Source organism: Phocoena phocoena, chromosome 5 (assembly GCF_963924675.1).
Source record: "Phocoena phocoena chromosome 5, mPhoPho1.1, whole genome shotgun sequence".
Lineage (NCBI taxonomy): Eukaryota > Metazoa > Chordata > Mammalia > Artiodactyla > Phocoenidae > Phocoena > Phocoena phocoena.
The window spans coordinates 8,191,967-8,217,194 of record NC_089223.1 but is presented as its reverse complement, the minus strand read 5'-3'; the positions used below and the strand labels follow the sequence as shown (position 1 = coordinate 8,217,194).

The window sequence follows — 25,228 nt, the reverse complement described above, 5'->3', positions numbered from 1 at the left end:
TTGGGGACTAGTGATTAAATATTAACTTTTGGTTTTAAAATTGAAATCTGGTTGTAAAATAATTATGCTGATTTTCCTGTGTGACTCACATGCAGACTCTCAAAACAGTTACTTTAAAATGTTTTGAACAAAAGGAAAATCTTAGAACAGTGATTAGTTAAGGGACGTGCTCACATCAATATATGTTTTGGCAAGTCTGATTACAAAGTTTATTCCATTCCTGTAGAGTCATTTATCATATAAACTGGTGTATCACATAAATTTCCTAGAACATTTCCCATGTCTTTTTCATGCTCAAAAACATTGCGTGTGTCTCCATTTTTTCAGTTAGAGCTATAATCTAAAATTAATTTCAACACGTTCACTTTTTTTTTTTTCATTTAATGCCTACTCTGTGTACAGATCTGGACTAAGTGCTGGACCTCTTCAGAAAATAAGACATGTGTCTGTCCCTAGGGGAATTTGCAGTCTACAACACACAGACAAAATCAGTGCAGGAACAGAGGGGTGAAAAGGAGAAGGGGGACTTTATGCAGATACTGTGCTGAGTTCTTCTATTCCTATGGTCTCATTTACTTCTCAAAGTAATCCTGGAAAGTAAGTGACCTTAATTCTGTTTTGCAGATGAGGAAATCTAAAGAGTAAATTATTCCAGGTCAGTAGTAGTAAATGACAGATGGGTTTTGAATTCAAAGCACTGATTACAGGCGAAGTACAGAAATAACCCAAATTGTGGTTTTAAATTGGAATATCAGTACCATGAACATTTATACATTATTCATTCTGTATCTATTATAGCAGTTTAGTATCAGGGAAGGACTTGAATTCTGTTGTTCTGACTCTAGTCCTACATGTTGTTACTACTACTGGTCTTTTCTTTAGCTTTTCAAGAATACTCCAAACTGGGTAGCAGTGGAGTCATAATGGAAAATAAAAAATGTTTTGGTTTTTACGTTGTTGTTTGATAGTTGTGATTTAGCTGCGGTGTCTCTCTGTGTGGGTGAACTTACACAGCAAGAATGACTAACTTGTATCCACCAAAATCTGTAGGTTATCATTTTGAGCACCGAGGAACTCAGAGGTGACACTAAATTCATCTGCTCGTTTTGTCAGATCAAACCGTTCTTTGCATCGTGAGCTGTGCCTTTTAGATTGCTTCTAAGTTTGAAGGTTAAAAAAGATTCAGTGATGGTTAATAAACGCAAAGATAAAATAGCACGATAGAATGTTGTTTGCTTGCATGACTCAAATGGGCACCTTCCAGTAGTGGAAACTGATTAGATTATCAATAAGTATAAAGTATTAGGTAATAAAAGTCATTTTAAAACTTATTACTTACCTTGGGGTACTTTTATGGCTCCAGTTTTTAGATCATAGTCACATTTACAATTCTCATTACTAATTTTTTCTCCCTAGACATTTTGTTTTGTAGAGTGCTTACAGATAAACATTAGAAGGTCATGTCTGCTCAGAAATCATTGGAATAGATTAGATATATACGTGCCAGGTGTTAAATTCCTTCTTTCCCATTGTGAGGAATGTTTAACAGAAGATAGACTAAATTGCTCTTGCTTGGGAAAACATTTACTGTATAACCTTTAAACTACTTACAGTGAGAGAGCAATACTTTGGGACTCTGACACCTCAGAAATTGCCTACTTTAAATTATTATATTGTGTATATTTGGCAAATAGGGGCACTCAGTAAATAGCAAGAGAATATTTGAAGATTTTCAAAGATTACTTGTATTTGCTTTAGAACTGAATTTCTGCTACTTTCATCAGTTGGCCTCGTAGGGATAGAGGTTATACTTCTGTGGACCAGAAGTGCCTAGAAAGTAGTGTCCCTCCAGGAGCGGCCTTTAACCAGTGACTGAGGAGTATGGAGGTGTAAATTCCCAACCTTACTCCTTGGGTGGAATAATTCTGGGGTGTGTATTTTATAGAGTTTCCCAAAGCTTCCCCCTAGGTTGAAGCTTTAGAACCACTGAAAAAGCTCTAGTAGCTTAATAATGACACCCCTTAATAACTACCTTCTCCCTCCATTATTGTCCCATTCCCCTGCTGAACTACCCATATCAACTACCTGCCATCGATCCTGTTGCAGGGTCTACTTCTGGTTGGGAGAGTGGAGGTCCAACTAGGACATCTCAAATTCTCTTCCCCCCCTAGGAAGCCCTCTCTCATTCTCCAGATACAGTTAATCCCCATCTCCTGTGTTGTCTTAGGGTGCTCTCTCTCTCCTTCTATGAGAACAAGTCTCACCTTCTGCCTGGGAAAGTTGGTTTTTTCTCTTGTATTACATTATAAGTTCTTCAAAGTTAAGAAAACTATCTCATATTTACATGTACTTTGGGTTTTCTCTAAAAGTTGTGGAATCACTCATACGTTCTTATGTCTTCCAAAGCACTTACTCTAGTTCCTTATATTTACTCAGAACTATCAATTGAATTGCACCACGTATGTATAAATAAAAGTTGACTCAAATTTATTTCAGGAAAGTCATAGTAACTCGTTGGCGCATTAGTAATCATTCACATTTATAGAGTATACAATAAAAGTTTGCTTAACAGAACTCCACCTAACTAATTTGCTAGATTAATCAATTCTCTGCATTTGTTTTGAAAGCACAGTGACTGCTTTCCGTTGGCAACTCTGAAGACTTGTGGCTAACAGACTATTCTCTTATATACTTAAAAATATATATATATATATATCTTTATTGGAGTATAACTGCTTCACAATACTGAGCTAGTCTCTGTCCCACAACAAAGTGAATCAGCCATATGCATACATGCCTCCCCATATCCCCTCCCTCTTGAGCCTCCCTCCCACCCTCCCTATCCCACCCCTCTAGGTGGTCACAAGGCACTGAGCTGATCTCCCTGTGCTATGCAGCTGCTTCCCACTGGCTATATGTTTTACATTTCGTAGTGTATATATGTCCATGCCACTCTCTCACTTCGTCCCAGCTTACCCTTCCCCCTCCCCGTGTCCTCAAGTCCATTCTCTGTCTGCATCTTTATTCCTGCCCTGCCACTAGGTTCATCAGTACCAATTTTTTTTTTTTTTTAGATTCCATATATATGCGTTAGCATACGGTATTCGTTTTTCTCTTTCTGACTTACTTCATTCTGTATGACAGACTCTAGGTCCATCCACCTCACTAGAAATAACTCAATTTCGTTTTTTTTTTATGGCTGAGTAATATTCCATTGTATATATGTGCCACATCTTCTTTAAACATTCATCTGTTGATGGACATTTAGGTTGCTTCCATGTCTTGGCTGTAGTAAATAATGCTGCAATGAACATTGGGGTGCTTGTATCTTTTTGAATTATCTCCTGAGCAGATATATGCCCAGGAGTGGGATTGCTGGATCATATGTTAGCTCTATTTTTAGTTTTTTAAGGAACCCCCATACTGTTCTCCATAGTGGCTGTACCAATTTACGTTCCCACCAACAGTGTATGAGGGTTCCATTTTCTCCACACCCCCTTCAGCATTTGTTATTTGTAGACGTTTTTTTTTTTTTTGCGGTACGCGGGCCTCTCACTGCTGTGGCCTCTCCCGTTGCGGAGCACAGGCTCCGGACGCGCAGGCTCAGCGGCCATGGCTCACAGGCCCAGCCGCCTGCGGGGTCCTCCCAGACTGCGGCATGAACCCGTGTCCCCTGCATTGGCAGGCGGACTCTCAACCACTGTGCCACCGTGGAAGCCCTATTTGTAGAATTTAAAAAAATTTTTTTATTTTATTTTCTGCTGCGTTGGGTCTTCATTTCTGTGTGCAGGCTTTCTCTAGTTGCTGTAAGCGGGGCCTACTCTTCGTTGCGGTGCACGGACTTCTCATTGCGGTAACTTCTCTTGTTGCAGAGCACGGACTCTAGGCACGCAGGCTTCAGCAGTTGCAGCACGTGGGCTCAGTAGTTACGGTGCACAGACCCTAGAGCATGCAGGCTTCAGTAGTTTAGCACGTGGGCTCAGTAGTTGTGCACGGGCTTAGTTGCTCCACAGCATGTGGGATCTTCCTGGACCAGGGATTGAACGTGTGCCCCCTACATTGGCAGTCATATTCTTAACTGCTACACCACCAGGGAAGTCCTGTAGACTTTTTAGTGACAGGCATTCTGACCATTGTGAGATGGTACCTCATTGTAGTTTTTATTTGCATTTCTTTAATAATGTTGAGCATCTTTTCATTTGCCTTTTGGCCATCTGTATGTCCTCTTTGGAGAAATGTCTGTTCAGGTCTTCTGGCCATTTTTTGATTGGGTTTTTTTGTTTTATTGTTGTTGAGTTGTGTGAGCTGTTTGTATATTTTGGAAATTAATCCCTTGTCAGTTGCATCATTTGCAAATATTTTCACTCAGTCTGTAGGTTGTCTTTTTTCTTTTTTTTAACGGTTTCTTTTGCTGTGCAAAAGCTTATAAGTTTGATTAGGTCCCATTTGTTTATTTGTGCTTTTATTTCTATTGCCTTGGAAGACTGACCTAAGAAAATATTTTTACGACTTATGTCAGAGAATGTTTTGCCTGTATTCTCTTCTAAGAGTTTTATGGTGTCATGTCTTATATCTAAGTCTTTAAGCCATTTTGAATTTATTTTTGTGTATGCTGTGAGGGTGTGTTCTAACTTCCTTGATTTGCTTGCAGCTGTCTGACTTTCCCAACACTACTTTCTAAAGAGACTGTCTTTTCCCCATTGTATATTGTTGCCTCCTTTGTCGAAGATTGACTGTAGGTGTATGGGTTTATTTCTGGGCTCTCTATTCCATTCCATTGATCCATATGTCTGTTTTTGTGCCAATACCATGCTGTTTCGATTACTGCAGCTTTGTAGTATTGTCTGAAGTCTGAGAGCATTATGCCTCCAGATTTGTTCTTTTTTCTCAGGATTGCTTTGGCAATTCTGGGTCTTTTATGGTCCCATATAAATTTTAGGATTATTTGTTCTAGTTCTGTGAAAAATGTCATGGGTAATTTGATAGGGATCACATTAAATCTGTAGATTGCTTTGGGTAGCGTGGCCATTTTAACAATATCAATTCTTCCAGTCCAGGAGCATGGGGTATCTTTCCATTTCTTTGAATCACCTTCAGTTTCCCTTATTACTGTTTTGTAGTTCTCAGCATATGTCTTTCACCTCCTTGGTGAGGTTTATTCCTAAGTAGTTTTTTTTTTTGATGAGATTTTTAAAAGGATTGTTTATTTACATTCCTTTCTGATATTTCATTGTTAGTGTAAAGAAATGAAACTGATTTCTCTATGTTAATCTTGTATCCTGCTACATTGCTGAATTCATTTATCAGTTCTAGTAGTTTTTGTGTGGAGTCTTAGGGTTATCCATATTAATATAGCATCATGTCATCAGCATATAATGATAATTTTACCTCTTCCCTACCAATCTGAATACATTTTATTTCTTCTTGTCTGATTGCTGTGGCTAGGACTTCTAGTACTATGTTGAATAGAAGTGGTGAGAGTGGGCATCTTTGTCTTGTTCCAGATTTTAGCAGGAACACTTTCAGCTTTTCACCATTGAGAATTATATTGGCTGTGGGTTTGTCATAAATAGCTTTTATTATGTTGAAATATGTTCCCTCTGTACTCACTTTCATAAGGATTTTTATCACGAATGAATGTTGAATTTTATCAAATTTTTTTCTGCATCTATTGAGATGATCCTGTGGTTTTTGGCTTTTCTTTTGTTGATGTGGTGTATCACATTGATTGATTTGCATATGTTGAACTACCCTTGTGACCCTGGGATGAATCCAATTAGGTCGTGGAGTATGATCTTTTTTATGTGTTGTTGGATTTGGTTTGGTAATATTTTCTTGAGAATTTTTGCATCTATATTCATCAAAGATATTGGCCTGTAATTTTCTTTTTGGTGGTATCTTTGTCTGGTTTTGGTATCAGGGTGATGATGGCTTCATAGAATGTCTTTAGGAGTATTCCTTCCCCTTCAATCTTTTGGAAGAGTTTGAGAAGGATCAGTATAAGTTCTTCTTTGTATGTTTGGTTGAATTCACCTGTGAAACCATCTGTTTCTGGATTATTGTTTGCAGAGAGTTTTTTTTATTACAGATTCTATTTCACTACCAGTGATCAGTCTGTTCAAGTTATCTATTTCTTCTTAATTCAGTTTTGGTGGTATGTGTATTTCTAGAAACTTGTCCATTTTTTTCTAGGTTGTCGAATTTGTTGGCATATAATTGTACAGTTTCTCTTATGTTTTGTGTGTGTGTGTGTGTGTGTGTGTGTGTGTGTGTGTGTTTCTGTCATATCGGCTGTGATTTCTCCTCTTTCACTTATTATTTTGTTCACTTGGGTCTTTTCTCTTTTCTTCTTGGTGACCCTGGCCAGAGGTTTGTCAATTTTGTTTACTCTTTCAAAGAACCAGCTCTTGGTTTTATTCATTTTTCTATTTTTTTATCTCTATTTTATTTCCTCTCTGATCTTTATTATTTCCTTCCTTCTGCTGACTTTAGGTTTTCTTCTAATTCTTGTAGGTGGTGGGTTAGGCTGTTTATTTGATATTTTTCTTTTTTCTTGAAGGCATGTATTGCTATGAACTTCCCTCTAAGAACTGCTTTTGCTGCATCCCATAGATTTGGTATGGTTCTGTTTTCATTGTCATTTGACTCAAGGTATTTTTTAATTTCTTCTTTGATTTCATCATTGACCTATTTTTTTTTAGTAGCATGTTGTTTAGTCTCTATGTAATCACTTTTTTATTGTTTCTTTTTCTGTGGTTTATTTCTAGCTTCATGCCATTGTGGTCAGAAAAGATGCTTGAAATACTTCTATACTCCTAAATTTGTTGAGGCTTGTTTTGTGCCCTAATATGTGGTCAATCCTAGAGAATGTTCCATGTGCACATGAAAAAAGAATGTTTTCTGCTTTTTTTGGATGTAATATCCTGAAAATAGCAATAAAGTCTAATTTGAACCACCATTTATTAAACACCTACTGTGTAGCAGTTAGTGTTCTGTGAACTGGAGCTATAGCATTTAATTTTTTAAAAACAATCTCTGCCTTCTTGGACTTTGCCTCTTTAGGAGGGGGACACAGACAGTAAACAATTAAGAAAATTAATATGACATTTGATGATACATTCTGTGAAGAAAATTAAAACCATGATAAGGACTTGAGATTAATGGTATATGAGAGGAGAGAGGGAAGTTGGCATCACTATTTTCTATAGAAAATTGAGGGAAGCCCCTCTGAGATGAGTGGAGATCACAGTGCTGTGGTGGAGCAAGCCATATATATAGAAATGAGGAGGAAGAGCATTCCAGGCAGAGGGACCAGCAGATAAAAAGGCCTGAGTCTGGCACTCGCTCACTCGCCTCTGACAACAGATTCAAACCCCTGTGCAAATCAGTAAAAAGTAGAGCTTCTTCAAGACTGTGAAACAAGAAAGCATGGTGGGCTAATATGCACATATATTAAGAATAGATCTGAAATCACCAGCACAACATATGGACACCTAAACCAATCTTAAACCAGTTGTTACTGTTACAGAAGTAAAGCAAGTTGAGAGTAACTAGGGAGAGCTGATTCTGATGAGGTTGTTACAGAAAGCCTCTCCAAAGAGGTGACAGAGGAGCTGAAGGAAGAGAAAACTGTAATGGATTGTAATGATAAGATCAGAAGTCTAGATTCTAATGTTTAATGATGCTTAAATCTTTAACCATCTCTTGCTGTATTCATTCTCATTCCTTTTTCTTTAATCAGAAATGACTGGTGGCCATTCTCTGTAAAACAATTTTCAGCATTCTCTGTAAAGCAATTTTAAAAGACAATTAAGGTTGTACTTGTGACTAGTGTAGTTGCAGTTTATAAAGTAAAAGTAATGAGTCCAAAATACATCTGAAACTTAACTACTTCTCACCCCTTCCCTTTATATTTCCCTGGTCCAAGCCCAAGAACTACAGATTTCTTCCCAAAAGTTTACATAATGAAAATCTGTTAAATGCTATTTTAATTCAATTTGTTCCCTTTATTTATGTAAAGATAACATCGTATTACTTATGAGTTTTTTTGTTTTTTTTTTGCGGTATGCGGGCCTCTCACTGTTGTGGCCTCTCCCGTTGCGGAGCGCAGGCTCCGGACGCGCAGGCTCAGCGGCCATGGCTCACGGGCCCAGCCGCTCCGCGGCATGTGGGATCTTCCCGGACTGGGACACGAACCCGTGTCCCCTGCATCAGCAGACGGACTCTCAACCGCTGCGCCACCAGGGAAGCCCTACTTTTGAGTTTTAAGAAAACATCCTGTTCATTTGTTATAGTCAGCCAAATTAAGATTCATTTTGCAGATACAGTTGAATTAAAGTGGAGACTTTTATGGTATTGTAAGGAGTGGTCTGCAATCTGCCAAAGACATTTATTGGATCCTGGTGTGTGCAAAGTAGCAGTGTGTTATGTAGCTTTTCCTGTAGGAGGCCTTAGGCTTGGGCTGTTACACCCACTTGTAATCATATCAGCATTGCTCTCTGTCATCTCTCCAACTCACTAAATTCGATCAAATCACTTGTGTGGTTTGATTCCAGCATACCAATTGCAGCTCTCTGACAACTTCTGCCTGTCATAATAACAGCTTCTTTGCCACCTACCCTCACCCATTATTATATTACCCAGGTAGTAAGAAAATGTATTATTATCTGATTCTCAATATCATGGAGATCCGTCACGTTTCTTTAGTGGTTGGAAATTAATACTAAAGGCAAGGGAAATGTAAGAGTTGACATTATTTTCTTTATTCATTCAAAAAACGCTTATTAAATACCTTCAGAATGCTGGGGGTACACTGAGCAAATCTTTACCCACATGAACCTTAAAATCTACTGGAGGTGATGTACAATAAATAAATCAAAATGTAAAACAAAACTGTAAATTACAAATTAGAATAAGTACTGTGTTTGAAGTAAAGCAGGTTAATAAGGGAAGAGAGTGATCAGGGGAGCCACTTTAGATGGGGTTGTTAAAGAAGGCCTCTCGGAGGAGGTGACATAGGAGCTGAAGGAGGAGAACATACCGGCCATGCTAAAGAAATGGTGGAGAGGCATTCCAGGGAGGGGGAATGTGAAGGACAAATACTTGAAGGCAGGAAAGGGCTCGGAGTGTTTGAAGGTAGAAAAGGCGGCCGTTGTGTCTAAGGCATAGTAAGGGAGCGGGCAAGTGGTGTGAGATGAGGTTAGACAAGAAGGCAAGGGCTAGATCATGTGAGGCTATGTAGGTTATGGTAAATAGTTTGGATTTTATTCCGGGAGTAATGATGAGACATTGCTTGAGGAATGACATCATCTGATTTACGTATACAAAGCTTATAGAAAGCAGGATGATTGAAGTAATTTAGGTGAAAAATGATGGCTACGACTGGGTTGGCTGTGTACATAGAGAGAAGTGAATGAATCCCAGTTTACTTTGGAGAGTGCTGACTGGACTTGATGATAGGTTTGATGGTGGGAGGTACGGGAAAGGGAGGAATCAAGGTTGATACCTAAGACATTGGCTTGAGCAACTGGGTACCATTTGCTAATCTGGGGAAGAAACTCCAGGACTGACCTAAATTATTTTGCTGACAAATCAAAAGCTCAGGTTTGGACATAAATTTAGGTGCTTATTAGACAGCAAGGTAGAGTTGCCAAGTAAGCAGTTAGACTTAAGTAGCTTAGGAGAAATGTCAAAGGTAGTGATACAGATTTGGGAGTCATCAGGATATTGGTTGTATTTAGAAGAAATGAAAGTGTTCTGAGATCATTGTATCCTTTGGGGAAAGAAGAATTCTCTACATCAACCCTTGAGTCACTCCGATTTCACTCAACTATTTATTCAACACATATTTATTGAGCTCCTACTATACAAGGCACTTTGCAGTGGCACTGTAGTTTCAGTCATGAGTTAGGGACACCAATTATTTACCTTCATAGAACTTGTATATAGTAGAGGATACACAAAACAAACCAATAACCAATAGATATGTAAGTTTATTGTATAGAGGAGAAGCAGTGCCCAAGCAGATCCTGTGGAGTTGGTTCATGAGGTGGGCAGTTCCCCCCATCAGTGACGATGTGGCAGCAATTAGAAGGAATCACCTGGGTCAGGTGTTGCTAACTGAGTAGGATGGAAACCAAGCTGTGACTGTTTTCAGCACTTTCTGTGGCTAGTGACCAAAAAAACAAACGAAAAACACAGATTTGGGGGCACTGAAGATGAAGAAGTAGATACGGTGAAGACAGCTGCTTTGGAGGAGTGCGCTATAAAGGAAAGCAAACAACGTGGGACCACAGCTAGTGAGAGAACTAAGATTGAGGAAGTTGTTTTTTTGGTTGGTGTTTTCTGTTCTTAAAGATAATTACAGAGCATGCGTGTGATTATGGGAATGATCTAGTGGAGAGGGAGTGGGAGGGGAGAATTGAAAGAGTGACGTCCTTGAGAAGGTGAGAGGAGATGGGCTCAAAGGTGGCGTGGAGGGAATGGCCGATTAGGACCAGAATCTTCCATGGTAACTGGAGGGACGTAGAGTGGTTTGTAAATTTGATGGTGGGGTAATGAGAAACTTCTCTGATGCTTCTTGTTTCCGATGAAGCAAGAATGGAAGGAAAAGGGATTGAGAAGAGAGGAGGAGACATGAAATATCGTCTTGGAGAGTGGAAAATCATGTTACTAAAGAAGTATAGCAGGATTGCTGTGGATTAGAGAGGGTTCATTCAAGATTTATGGTAATAAATTTAACATGACACAGTCAACCAATTCTATATATATATATATATATTTTTTTTTTTTTTTTTTTTCTTTTTTGCGGTACGTGGGCCTTTCACTGTTGCGGCCTTTCCCATTGCGGAGCACAGGCTCCGGACGTGCAGGCTCAGCGGCCATGGCTCACGGGCGCAGCCGCTCCGCGGCATGTGGCATCCTCCCGGACCGGGACACGAACCCGTGTCCCCTGCATCGGCAGGCGGACTCTCAACCACTGCGCCACCAGGGAAGCCCCAGTTCTATACTTTTTTTCCAGCCACTTTCAGTTGCTCCATTCCCAGCACAGAGAAGGCATATAACCGGATTCATCCAAGGTTGTCCTTTTGTGAAATAAATGCAGTGATTGACGACAAGAGGAAGAAAACGAAGGGCATTAGCAAAGGAATGAAAGGTCATGAAGTGTAAGCTGATTAAGGAGAGAATTAAAAACAGCAGGAATGCACAAAGGGATTGTGAAAGGTTAGAAAAGGAATATTGTTCATTGATTTGGTTTACTCATCCACCACAACAGTTGAGCTTCTACTGTGTGCCAAACAGTGTTCTAGGCCTTGTGGGTGTATCCGTGAGTGATACAGGTCTTCTCACAGAGCAGGGTGAGATGGACAGTGAATTAAAACCACTAAATATTAAAATGAGATATTGCTGAGCGCTCTGAAGAAATAGAGAGAGCCCCAGTGGGAGGGGAGAGCAGTGGTGATTCAGATAAGGTGTTCCAGGGAGGGAGTCCGCTCCAGCAAAACTGAACAGAGACCTGGATGAAGTGTGGGCACACAATGTGAATAGCTGGGAGCAGCGGGCTAGGCTGAGGGAACGGCAGGTGCTTTTTTTCCTATTTTTTATTGTCATTAGTAAGTGAGTGGAAAGGCCAACAAAGCAGTGACAAACAAGGTATTTTTTCTTTCCCTATTGTATTTTTAAATGGTGTTTTCATGATACAGCGGTTTTAAGCAATTGGATGTTACTCAAGTCTTTGGAGTGGGCAGTCAGTTCAGTCAGAAGTCTCGTTCAAGTAGAAATGTTTAAAATAAATATAAGTATACCCTATATAATATATTCATGTCTAATTTATCATTCCATTCTCCAGTGCCCAGCATTGGAATGCCACGCATAATAATAGGGTTCAGTTAATATTTGAGAGAATTTCCATGCTCACAAAATACTTACAAACACGAAACATTCCCCCTTCAAACCTTTGCAAAGAAGTTCTTCTAAGGGGAGAGTTCAAACACAAACCTGAGGTCTCTTCCCTTTGCCCTGGGAATGTGGGGATTTGCTTTAAAAGGCTTTTTAAAAAATGTAGACATAATTCATGTACCATAAAGTTCACCTGTTTACAATGTGCAGTCTGTCGGGTTTTAGCGTGTTCACCAAGTTGTACAACCGTTACCGTTACCTAGCTCCGGAACATTTTTGTCACCCCAAAAGAAACCCCATGCAGACTGGAGCTATGAGACGTGACTATACATTCCCTCCTCCTCCCAGGCCCTGGCTACCACTAATCTACTTCCTGTCATTATTTGTCCATTCTGAACATTTCATACACATGGAATCACGATGTATGTCCTTTTGTGTTTGGCTTCTTTCACTTAGCATAGTGTTTTCAAGGTGAATCTGTGTGATTAGCAGGTACCAGTACTTCATTCCTTTTTATAGCTGGACAATATTCCATCGTGGGTATACCCCATACTTTTTTTATCTGAACAACAGTTGATGGACATTTGTGTTGTTTCCACTTTGGGGCCATTGTGAATAATGCTACAGTGAGCACTTATGTAAAAGTTTCTGTGTGGACATATGTTTTTAATTCTCAGGTATATACCTACAAGCATAAATGGCTTTCTAAAAGCACAACTTTAAAAGGGCTTTATCTTTAAAATATTTCTCATAATATATTATGGAGTTACCGCACTATATCTGTTTTAAAACAATACATTAAGTTATTACCAGTTACTTATTGAAGGTACGAGTTGAATTACTTAATTTCCCTCCAGAAATCTGAGTAACACTTGGTCCTGCAGGAAGTGTGGCCGGTGTTCTATAGCTCACTGCTATTGCATGGGTGCCAGTACTCCAGAAGCATTCGGTTGGGGGCATTGGGAATGCAATCCTCAACAGGATGTGGCTTAACTTTTTTGTCAGTAAATATTGCTTCCTGAAAGAATCATAAGATCATAAAGTCTTGAAATTTAAGAGCTAGCTAGGATTCTTGGAGCTCACCTAATCCAGTCCCTTTGTTGTATAGATCTTTAAACTGAGGGAGAGGTCCAAGAGGTTAAAATGCTTGCCTGGGGCTTCCCTGGTGGCTCAGCGTTTGAGAGTCCGCCTGCCGATGCAGGGGACACGGGTTCGTGCCCCGCTCCGGGAAGATCCCACATGCCGTGGAGCGGCTGGGCCCGTGAGCCATGGCCGCTGAGCCTGTGTGTCCGGGGCCCGTGCTCCGCAATGGGAGAGGCCACAACAGTGAGAGGCTCGTGTACCGAAAAAAAAAAAAATGCTTACCTGACTTCCTAGAGCTGGTTAGAGATCTAGGATGGTGCTGTGACTACTGAACTTCACTTTGACTCCACTCTCTGAATTTAAAGTCATAAAACAAAAAATAAACGTAATTTATGTAGGTGGTATTTTCAGTTAAAAGTTTACAGAAAATGCTTTCAGAGTCTTTTAAGGAAAAGCTGACTATCAGCCTTATACTTATTAATTCACAGGGACAGGGAGGCAAATTAGGATTGAGACTGTCACTTTTAAAGGAAACACGGCCACTTTTAGTTTATGCATAAGGAAGAAAGAATTATAGGCATTTATAAGCTCAGACAGACATAAACAAAGGTCACCTATTCCTATTCACTTCCCTGAAGAGTTGGCCTTTTTTCTTCTCATCACATTCTAACATTTACTTACCAGTAGTTTAAAAAGAGGTATGAGGATTATACCTAATTATATTATCCAGGGGTAGCCAGATTACGCAACGGGTTATGCAGTTAATCACTTAAACCTTTTAAATGTCATGCTGGATATAGTTTATCCCTCTCACAGTGAGTCAGAAGCGGGAATGGGTTCATTCACTATTTCCAGTAAACAGCTTCCCAACAGCAGGTGGTGTGACTGGTGGGAAAGGGTAGGACTGGAATGCACACTTATTTGGAGATCTCAGAAATGTACCCTTGGTCCTTACACAGGGCTGTGCACGAGGCCACAGACAGCTGAGAGTGTTGGCCGCGCTGCAGCTACCCCTGCCCCCAGCTCACGAGAGGTTCACGATCCCCTCCGAGTCTGGGAATATTGTTCCCTAGCACAAAGCGGAGGACAGGTAGCCTGTACAGCCCTGTGGTCCAGGCATGGGTCTCGGCTCTACCACTCTCTGTGTGATTTGGGGCACATCACCTCAGGATGCACACCCCTCATCTGTAAAATTAGGGGTGTGGATAGAGTAGTTGATCATTAAAAACTCTCTTGGCTTTAAAATGCTGTGGTTCTACAACCTAGTCATTTAAGCTGTCAAGTATATTGGATGAGAAGTAGTATATAAAGATGATAAGAGCTCAGGCCTTAAAGTTATTCAGGACCATCTTTGAGTCCTGTGTGACATTAGGCAATTTACTTAACTTCTGTATGCGTTTGTTGTGTAATACTTAAAAGGGGAATGATAATACGATATAATAATAGTACCTAACTCATAGGGCTGTTGAGGGGGGCGTGGCCTTGTGGATGCGAAGTCTCTAGCACAGTGCCTGACACATCCTATGATTTAGTAATTATTTATCTTTAGGGACATTTTATCCTAATAATATACTGTTCCCTTTAAAAATATAAGAATGTAATTCCGGGAAATTTTATTAATATTATAAAATGTGTAGAATACAGTTTTGTTTAAAAGAAGATAATTAACCCTAAAGTAAATTGGAAAAAAACCTCATTATTTAGATGAGTGAATGGTAGACATGATAGGGGAAGAAATGGGAGGCAGAGGTGAAGGTTTTGGAGCAGGTAAAAGAAATCTGACTTATTTACTCCTTAGCTTTATTGTTGACTATAATCTTCCTCTTATGTATTTTCGTTCTGGCTTAATTTGGAGATAGAATCATCTATGGAAAATTGACTCAAGTTAATGGCTATTCAGAAGTGAGGCCCTACATTATTTTGTAAGAAACAACAAGATTGTTGTTTTTATTTACCATGTAGAAATAAATAGTAAATCTGTCCAACCGCAAGTAAGCTGCTGCCTCATAATCTCTGCTCTTATTTCTGCATGTACTGTTTTGGCGTGAACCGAGGACTTAGCAGCTTAATAATTTTGTAAACAGATACTCAGATATTTTTTCTTGGGATATTGATATGCAGCTGTCACTATTTGATACGGACTATGAAGAATGTGAAGGAATTTGTTTATGATAAAACATTTACAGAGTCAGAACCCATTTGTAAAATACTTGGGGAAAGTTGGAAACTTCAAGTTTGGTGTTGATATCTTGGAGAATTACTATTCAATTCTCCAAAGAAGAGGTGAGATGTCTGTGGATATGTAAATGACATGATAGCGTAGGTGAGATTTTTAATAATCATCTCTGAATATATATGTCCTGTAGGTCCCATACCTACCCCATCACTGTATTACATTACTTCACTGATGTACGTGACAAAGAAGAAAGGAAACGTTTTGACTGCTCTCTACAGTCTCACTAGCTTCTGATATGAACAACTCAATCCAGAAATGTGTTTCACTACATTGTAATTTCTGGTTTGGGTAGTGTTCTTCGGTCTCTAATGTTTCTTTTATACTTCTTTTATAGGAGGCCAATTGTAAGAACATCCTTCTAACAAAAGACTTCGTAAGAGACACACAAAAGCCATCTCCAAAAACCAAGGTAGGTTATGTCTGCTCTTTAGGCTATTGTGTGAAACGTTTAGAAAGACTCTATCTTCTTGGGTTTCCATGCTCTGTGGCTTGCATTTCCCTCAGCACCACACCCCCTTTTTTTTTGGACCTAGTGGTCTTAAATATACTTCTTTTTAGCATATTTAATCCAAGGTTATATTCATCCAAAAATGCTCAGGACACTCTTATTATTTAATGGACAGTGATATTTTTTATGTTTTTATTTTTTATTTTTTTTACCCACTAACTTTTAAAAAATTTTATATTGGAGTAGAGTTGATTTACAATGTTTTGTTAGTTTCAGCTGTACAGCAAAGTGATTCAGTTATACATATACATATATCTATTCTTTTTCAGATTCTTTTCCCATATACGTTATTACAGAGTATAGAGTTCCCTGTGCTATACAGTAGGTCCTGGTTGATTGCCTATTTTATGTATAGTAGTGTGTATATATTAACCCCAACCTCCTAATTTATCCCTCCCACCCCACACCTTTCCCCTTTGGTAACCGTAAGTTTGTTTTCTAAGTCTGTGAGTCTGTTTCTGTTTTGTAAATAAGTTCATTGGTATCATTTTTTAGATGCCACATATAAGTGACATCATATATTTGTCCTTCTCTGTCTGACTTACTTCACTTAGTATGATAGTCTCTAGGTCCATCCATGTTCCTGTAAATGGCCTTATTTCATTCTTTTTTATGGCTAAGTAATAGTTCATTGTATATATGTGCCACATCTTCTTTATCCACTCCTCTTTCGATGGACATTTAACTTGCTTCCATGTCTTGGCTGTAGTAAATAGTGCTGCAGTGAACATTGGGGTGCTTATATGTTTTTGAATTATGGTTTTCTCCAGATATATGCCCAGGAGTGGGATTGCTGGATCGTATGTTAGCTATGGTTTTAGTTTTTTTAAGGAACCTCCATACTGTTCTCCATAGTGGCTGTACTAATTTACATTCCCACCAACAGTGTAGGAGGGTTCCCTTTTCTCCACACCCTCTCAAGCATTTATTGTTTGTAGACTTTTTAATGATGGCTATTCTGACTGGTGTGAGGTGATATCTCATTGTAGTTTTGCTTTGCATTTCTCTAATAATTAGCAGTGTTGAGCCTCTTCATGTGCTTTTTGGCCATCTGTATGTCTTCTTTGTAGAAATGTCTGTTTAGGTTTTCTGCCCATTTTTTGACTGGGTTGTTTTTTGTTTTTTTAATATTGAGCTGCACGAGCTGTTTGTATATTCTGGAGATAATCCCTTGTTGGTTGCTTCATTTGCCAATATTTTCTCCCATTCTGAGGGTTGTCTTTTTGTTTTGTTTATGGTTTCCTTTGCTGTGCAAAAGCTTTGAAGTTTCATTCGGTCCCATTTGTTTATTTTTGTTTTTATGTTCGTTACTCTAGGAGGTGGGTGCAAAAAGGTATTGCTGCAATTTATGTCAAAGAGTGTTATGCCTATGTTTTCCTCTTAAGAGTTTTATAGTATCCAGTCTTATAATTTATGTGGAAACACAGAAGACCTCAAATAGCCAAAACAATCTTGAGAAAGAAAAATGGAGCTGGAGGAATCAGGCTCCCTAACTCCAGACTATGCTATAAAGCTACAGCAATCAAAACAGTATGGTGCTGGCCTAAAGACATTCTTATAGATCAGTGGAGCAGGATAGAAAGCCCAGAAATAAAACCACACACCTATGGTTAATTAATCTATGACAAAGGAGGCAAGCATATGCAATGGAGAAAAGACAGTCTCTTCAGTAAGTGGTGCTGGGAAAATTGGACAGCCACATGTAGAAGAAGAAAATCAAAACATTCTCTAACACCATACACAAAAATAAGCTCAAAATGGATTAAAGACTTAAATGTAAGACTGTATACTATAAAACTCGTAGTGATATTTTTTAGTAGACAGTTTTACTTCTCAATCAGAATTGTTTCCATTGTATTCCCTATAATATAGAGAACACTCAAGTATAATGGAAGGTTACTTCTGGGGGTAAAATAAAATGTGCAACTGTAATTTTTCTTTCGCACAATAGAAATCATTTTATTGATTTTTTCATAATTATAAAAATAGCACATGGTCAGTGGAAAGTGTAAGCAAATTTTAACAAGAAAAATAAGAACTATCTTACATATGACAGAATACAGGGTCTAATGTGTAAAATTTTGTTCTCTTTATTAAGAGAATTCCAAAATGCACATAGTTGTTTTGCTAGTGAAAAGAAAAACTCCATTAACCTAAAATATATTGTGAGAATTTATTTGATCATTTGTCCAACCAGAAGAGTGATTGCATTAATTTTAGAGCCCCTTTCCATATCTTAAATCTTTTGAGTAGAACTTCTCCTATTTACTAGGTGTATATAATATTCCTAACTGACCACTATGATATTTATATAGCTACTTCTTTTTCCAGTTCTAAGACAAAATGTCCTCCAAACTTTCTTGTGTTCATTGTAGGCAAAATTTTAAAGGATTCTTATCTCTGGTTTTAATGGCAGGTTATTATAAAAATAATTGCGGCTTTCTTTGAAAAGTTAAATCAAGTGAAGTAATGAGTCATTACTTAATACTTAGGGTAAGAGACTACAGTTTATTTTTAAAAGAAATACCAACATCTATTTTTTATAAAACTTGTTCCACCTTAATTTTTTTTTTTTTTGGAAAAATGTTTTAACTACTATGCATTCCTTTCCAGATTCAAACTATCTTCTGTATCTTCTTCACTGAAATATTACAGGCTTATAGAAAACGAATTCAAATGTATAGTAGAAATTTTGTTTACTGTGAATTAATAAAAATTCAGTGTCAAAATATACTCACCAAGTAAATGCATTTAAAAATATAGGATTTGAGGAACATTTTTAGGTAACATTTGCTCATTAACTCCATTTATATTGGAATATACCTACTTTTAGGTGAAGAGACTTAGATGAATCACTTCATAAATGAAAGATAATCTTGAAACCTGTCATAAAAACTGTTTGAAGAGATTCTATTACTATTATGAAATTAATCCCATTTGGAATATTTCAGGCATATAGAGAATCAATAATTAATGTATATTGATTATCCTCTCTCAGTCTCACTGTATGGTTCATGACCAAGCTAACTCAATAGAGAAATTGGTTAATCCGTAGTTTGTAACTTTAGCTTCTCTGTGGTCTTGCATGAGCAAGTTTAAATTTACATGAGCAAACTAATCTTTGCTTAGCTCTGCTTAGTTTAGAGGTGATTAAAATACTTGTTATTTCAAATCCCCAGAAATGAGGCAGAGCATGTGAGTTGCAAGAGATTATAAGGCACTAACTCTTTCACCAAGATTGTATCTTAAGATCTTTTTTTCCGCCAGTTGATCTTTGAAAACTGAAGCTGAAAACACTTTCAAATATAGTTGGTATAAAACAGACAAACAAACAAAATGTGGTTGGTGTGTCCTTTCTAGAATGACTTAGTGAGCTGTGAGAATGATGTGTATCCTTGGTACTAATGTTACTTCATTTGGCCTCTGTAGCTGTCTTTCTCAGACATCTCTAGTTACAGCTGTATGTGTCTTGAACAGCTAAGCATTTCTGATCCCTGTATGGCTAGAGATGTAAAATGGTAATCCAGAAATGGCATTTGTCCACTGGCTCTGGAGATGTCTCTCTAGTCTAAGCCATCTGTCCCCATCTGTGTTCCCTCTGCTAGCTGTTTTCTCTGCTCTTAGGCAATGGGGAGAATTGTATTTCTGTCCCTTATATAGGAAAGCCTCTTCTTGACCTGAGTCCAAGCTGGAAAAAAAAAATGATACCTCCATTACACAGTGCCATGACACTTCCTGGATGAGCAGTGATCACCAGCCCAGCTAGCTCAAGGGCATGCTCGTATAACCATTTCATGGCCAATAACTGGGTAGACTACATATGCAAACAAATAAATGGAATAGATGATACAGAAGCGAACATCAAATAGATTTTTAAAGAGGTGTAGAACATAGGCACAGCTCCTTGTAACCTAGTATAATAATGATTAGAGGAGAGGAGACAAAGTCTTTTTCTACCTAACACAAGTGCAGATGGCTCTAAATAAGCCTCACAACCCATATTCATTGGTCACAGTATAAACCCTAAAGAAGATCCAGGAACTAAGGGAAGAAAACTCTTTCTTCTCTCTCCCCTTGGGGTATGACCTAGACTTCCCACTGAATTTGCTGTGCTCTTCTTGACCTCGGTTAAAAAAAAAAAAAAAAAACCTCAGGTTCGGGCCATTGTATAAAAATAAATGTCAGATTCATTCAGTGCTGGAGTGAAAGTATAAAATAGAAGATAATCTCTTTCCTTCCTGACTTTTCTCAGTGGATAAAACTGTACTGATAAAAATTAAAATTACAAGCACATAATAGGTTTAGTCATTGCATTCTCCTACTGCTTTTATAGATGTTTCCTTTAGTAAACGAAGTCATATTAACTAAAAAAATGTGTGATAAAAATAACGCAGTTATCAAGTAAGCAGTTATGTAGTAGAAGCAACTGTTAAATTATTTTTCTTTTCAGAAGTTAATGATTTCAGGGGCCATGCATCATTTATGAAGGAGATTTTCTTCAATAATGAAACTAGTTGTCACAGATATATTTTCTTAAATGGTTTTAAAAATGCCTATGCCTGGGCTTCCCTGGTGGCACAGTGGTTGAGAGTCCGCCTGCCCATGCAGGGGACGCGGGTTCGTGCCCCGGTCCGGGAAGATCCCACATGCTGCGGAGCGGCTGGGCCCGTGAGCCGTGGCCGCTGAGCCTGCGCGTCCGGAGCCTGTGTTGCGCAACGGGAGAGGCCACAACAGTGAGAGGCCCGCGTACTGCAAAAAAATAAATAAATAAAATAAAATAAAATAAAAAAGAAAATAAATGCCTATGCCTATTAGCATAGTGAACTAGAAATTTAAACTAATGTAGGGTTTTGAGAAAATTGAGTGACAGTATAATTTTATTTTCAATATGCAAATTAATAGTCATTTAATAAGCATTAAATTTTACTAAAATTCTAAGTTATTTTAAAGTCATTGTTAATGGATGTGAATATAGTTTATGGTGCTTTAATTAATGTATACAAGCATTCTAATTAGTATTCCACTTTTTCCAGTTGACATTGTTTCACTATTGTTTCCACACATCAGCCTACTCTGCGTACTTATTCCTTTAATAAAGGTAAATAATAGTAGTAGCAGTAACAGTGATGATGATGATGGTAGCTACGATTGATCAAGTTCCAGTCACTATACTACTTAATATATATATTTTCTAATAATCATAGCGTTTCATATGTTGTCATCCATATTTAACTATTTTGAAAATATGGAACTGCTTCTAATTATCATTAATATAAAAAGCCTTACTAGGTAAGTGTTAACAAAGAAGAACTTCTGACTGTTAAACAGTATTATTTTCTTAGGTTTTATTACCTATAGTAGAATTAACAGATATGAATTGTTTTATGAATAGTGTAGCCTAACATACCGTCTCTCCTCCCCACTTTGAAGTTGTTTATAATTTATGCACATTGTTGTAGGCTAACCACGTACCTGTATCTACACACAATATATATGATAACTTTGCAGGTTTTACAACTTTGTGTTAATAAAGTGTACAGTATATCACCTTCTGCAACTTTTTTTCCTGTTCAATATGCTCTGTCAGTATTCACTTTCAGTAAGAATAAAATACAGTTTAGGTATTCTGGGTTTTTCTAATATTTAGGTTGTCTCCAATATTCAGTTGATTTCCAATATTTTGCTATTATAAACCAACTGTAAGTGAATAATTTTCACATGCCACCTTTTATGCACCTGTAGAGTAGGGTCGTAAGTAGGTACACCTTTGTCCCGGTATTGCAGATGCTCTTAAAATGTGCTAATTTAACATATACAACAGCTGTGTGTGACTTTCGTTTTTTCACATCCTCACAAATCGTTGGTAATATCAGAGTTCTCATGGTTGTTCCCCCGAATCTAATGAGTGTGGGAAGCATCTTGCTATTGCCTTAGTTTGGATTTCTCTAATTGCTACTCATCACAGAGACATTTATTTTTCACTGAATGTCCAAGTGTCTCTCCAACGTTTCCCAGCCCCATTGCAGGTAGGTGAGGCCAGTCAACTACTTTTGGCCAGTAGGCTGTGAGCAGAAGCGACAACTGTCATTTCAGAGGTAGAAATTCAAAACTTTTCCAGCCCTTTCTTACAGTACATTAACTGGACAGTGGAGCATGGGTCCGCAGAGCGGCCTGTCAGATTGCATTGGATCTGTGTCATGACTGAAAAACAAACCTGTTTTGTTACGCCACTGAGATTTCTGAGTTAATTTGTACCTTCCCTATAATGTAGCCTACCACGCGGACAGCGTGTATATCATGTGTTTGTTTTCATATGTTTATTAAACTTTGGTCATATCTGTGTTTATTACTCTGTGTACTGCTTTCTCCTACTGTTGCAAATTTTGCTATTGGGTTGTTTGCTTTTCTCTTAATGATTTGTAAGAGTTTGCTAGCTATTGTCAGCTATATGTGTTCCAAACACTTTCACCCAATTTTCTGGGGGTTTTTTTGTTTCATATAGAATACAGTGTCTTTTAATGTTTGAAAGTTTTTTACTTCAATGAAGTCTTTAGTGTTTGTGCTTTTTTACATCTTGTTTAAGAAATCCTCACCTACTTTGAGATCACTTAGAACGTCTTTTTTATTATTTTCCAAAAGTTTTAAAGTTTGCTTTATATATATATAGGTCTTAATCATTCAAAATTGAATTTTATGTAAAGCATAAAGTAGGAATCTCATTTTATATGTGAAAATCAATCAACTCAGCATATTTATTCAATAGTTCGTCTTTCCCCCACTTCTTGAAATAGCATTTCCATTATATATCAGATGTTTTTATGTCTCTTTCTGGACTGTACTATTTGTTGCTTTTTCTGTGTGTTTATCTTATGTCATTACCACAGTGTCTTAATTAGTGATATCTGGTAGAATAAGTTTCTTCAACTTTGTTTTCCTTCTTGAAAATTATCTTGGCCATTCTTGGTCCTTTGCTTTTGTAGTTGAATATTATCAAGTTTCACGAGAAATTTTATTTAGAATTTAAATTGAATTGATAGATTAATTTCCTGAGCATTGGTATTTTATCCATGACCATCATGTAAGTTTCCATTTACTCAGGTCCTCTTTAATGTCTTTTGATTTTTAAAAAATTATCATTTTCTCCTAGATCTCCATTTTGTAGATATTATAAATGGAGTACTTACTATGTCTTCAAACTTTGCTGCTGACGTTTAACGTTGGAACTGACTTTTACCATTGACTTTATATCTGAAAACTTTGCCAAATTCTCATAATATTTTGTAAGCAATTCTGTTTGACTTCATTTGGAGGCAGTCATGTCCTGTGGAAATAATGAGCATCATTTATTCCTTTTCAAGCCTTTTATCATTTAATATCTTTTTTTTCTTATGCTACATTCCAGGACTCCCAGTATAAGGTTAAATAGAAATGATGATAGCATGCCTTCTTGAGTTGCTTCCTGATTTTAAGGGAAGTTTTCTACATTTTACTTTTACATATTATAATTGCATTTATCTTCTTTCTTTCTTTCCTTTTTTTGGGGAGGGGGTGGGTAATTCTTTTGAAATGCCAAGCACATAGCCGACCTCCAATAAAATCTTGAAAATGAACACATAAATATTTGCTTCTTGTTTTTTTGTTTCATATGAAAGTAGTTAGTGTCTGTATGTTTTCATGCATTTTTTCTTCACACATACACTCATTAGGTTTATGGTGTTTACTTAAGGTCTTTGGTAGGTATGTTTTATAAATTTACATTTTGCTAAGAATTTTTATTTTGAGTGAATGTTAAACTTTAGCAAATATTCCCTTGATTTCTGTTAAGATAATTGCATGGTTTTTCTCCCATTTTCTTTTATTGTGGAGAGTCATATTCATAGACTTTCTAACCTTAGACCAGCAGTGCATCACTGGAATAAACCAGTTCTGAACCTGGCCCTGATACCTATTTTTAAACACCTTGAAAGTTTTGGATAGCTGATATTTTGTTTAGTATTTTTGCATCTAGGTTAATAAATTTTTTTGTTTTGTCTACTTTTGGTATAAAGCTTGCACTATGTTAATAAAATGAAATGAGGAGAGCCTTTTGTAATCTGTGAAACAATTTAAGAGGAGGATTATTAGTTCCTGCAGTATTTGGCAGAATGTGTCTAGGTCTAGTGAGGTTTATTGATTTATTTGTTTTTAATTTTGTTTTGTTTTTTAAATTTGTTTTGGTAAGTTGATCTTTAACTACTGATTCAGTTTATTTTGTGCCTATAGTCCTATTCGTGTTTTTAATTTATTTTATTTTTTGTTTTATTTTTTTTGTCTGTGTTGGGTCTTCGTTGCTGCGTGCAGGCTTTCTCTAGCTGCAGCGAGTGGGGGCTACTCTTCCTTGCGGTGAGTGGGCTTCTCATTGTGGAACTTTTGTTGCGGAGCGTGGGTTCTAGGCGCACAGGCTTCAGTAGTTGCAGCGAGCAAGGCTCAGTAGTTGCAGCACACGGGCCATAGAGCGCGCGGGCTTCAGTAGTTGTGGTATGTGGGCTCAGTAGTTGCGGCACCAAGGCTCTCGGGCATGCGGGCTTCAGTAGTTGTGACACGCAGGCTCAGTAGTTGTGGCTCGCAAGCTCTAGAGCACAGGCTCAGTAGTTGTGGCACCTGGGCTTAGTTGGTCCGCAGCATGTGGGCTCTTCCTGGACCAGAGATTGAACCCGTGTCCCCTGCATTGGCAGTTGGATTCTTAACCACTGCGCCACCGAGAAAGTCCCTCATGTTTTTTATTTATTCTGAATTATTAGTTTTTAATTGAAGTATAGTTGATTTACAATATTATATTACTTTCAGGTGTACGGCATAGTGATTTGATACTTTTATAGATTATACTCCATTTAAAGTCATTATAAACTATTGGCTGTATTCCCTGTGCTGTACAGTATGTCCTTGTAGCATATTTATTTTATACACAGTAGTTTGTACCTCCTAATCCCCTACCCATAGCTTTCCCCTCACCCTTTCCCTCTCCCTACTGGTAACTACTGGTTTGTTCTCCATATCTATAAGTCTGTTTCTGTTTTGTTAATTCATTTGGTTTATTTTTTATATTCCACAAGTAAGTCGTAACAGAGTATTTGTCCTGCTCTGTGTGACTGACTTCACTAAGCATAATACACTTTAGGTCCATCCATGTTGTTACAAATGGCAGAATTTCATTCTTTTTTAAGGCTGAATACTATTCCATTATCAATATATATATGTGTGTGTGCGTGTGTGTATGTGCGTGTGTGCGTTCACACGCACATCTTTATCCATTCATCTGTTGATGGACTCTTAGGTTGTTTCCATGTCTTGGCTATTGTAAATAATGCTGCTATGAACATTGGGGTGCATGTACCTTTTCAAATTAATGTTTTTATTTTCTTTGGGTATATACCCAGGAGTGGAATTCCTGGATCATATAGTAGTTCTATTTTTAGTTTTTTGATGTTATCTTTTCTAGGAAATTGTCTATTTTAATTAATTAA

General features: G+C 37.7%; 1 protein-coding gene across 1 annotated transcript in view; it reads left to right on the top strand.

Moving 5' to 3' along the window:
• FAM13A (family with sequence similarity 13 member A) overlaps positions 1 to 25,228 on the top strand; it is a 306,916-nt gene that overhangs the window by 109,545 nt on the left and 172,143 nt on the right. The window contains exon 5 of the mRNA XM_065878125.1: positions 15,552 to 15,626. Within this exon, the coding sequence (XP_065734197.1) occupies positions 15,552 to 15,626 (75 nt within the window). The remainder of the gene's footprint in view (positions 1 to 15,551; positions 15,627 to 25,228) is intronic.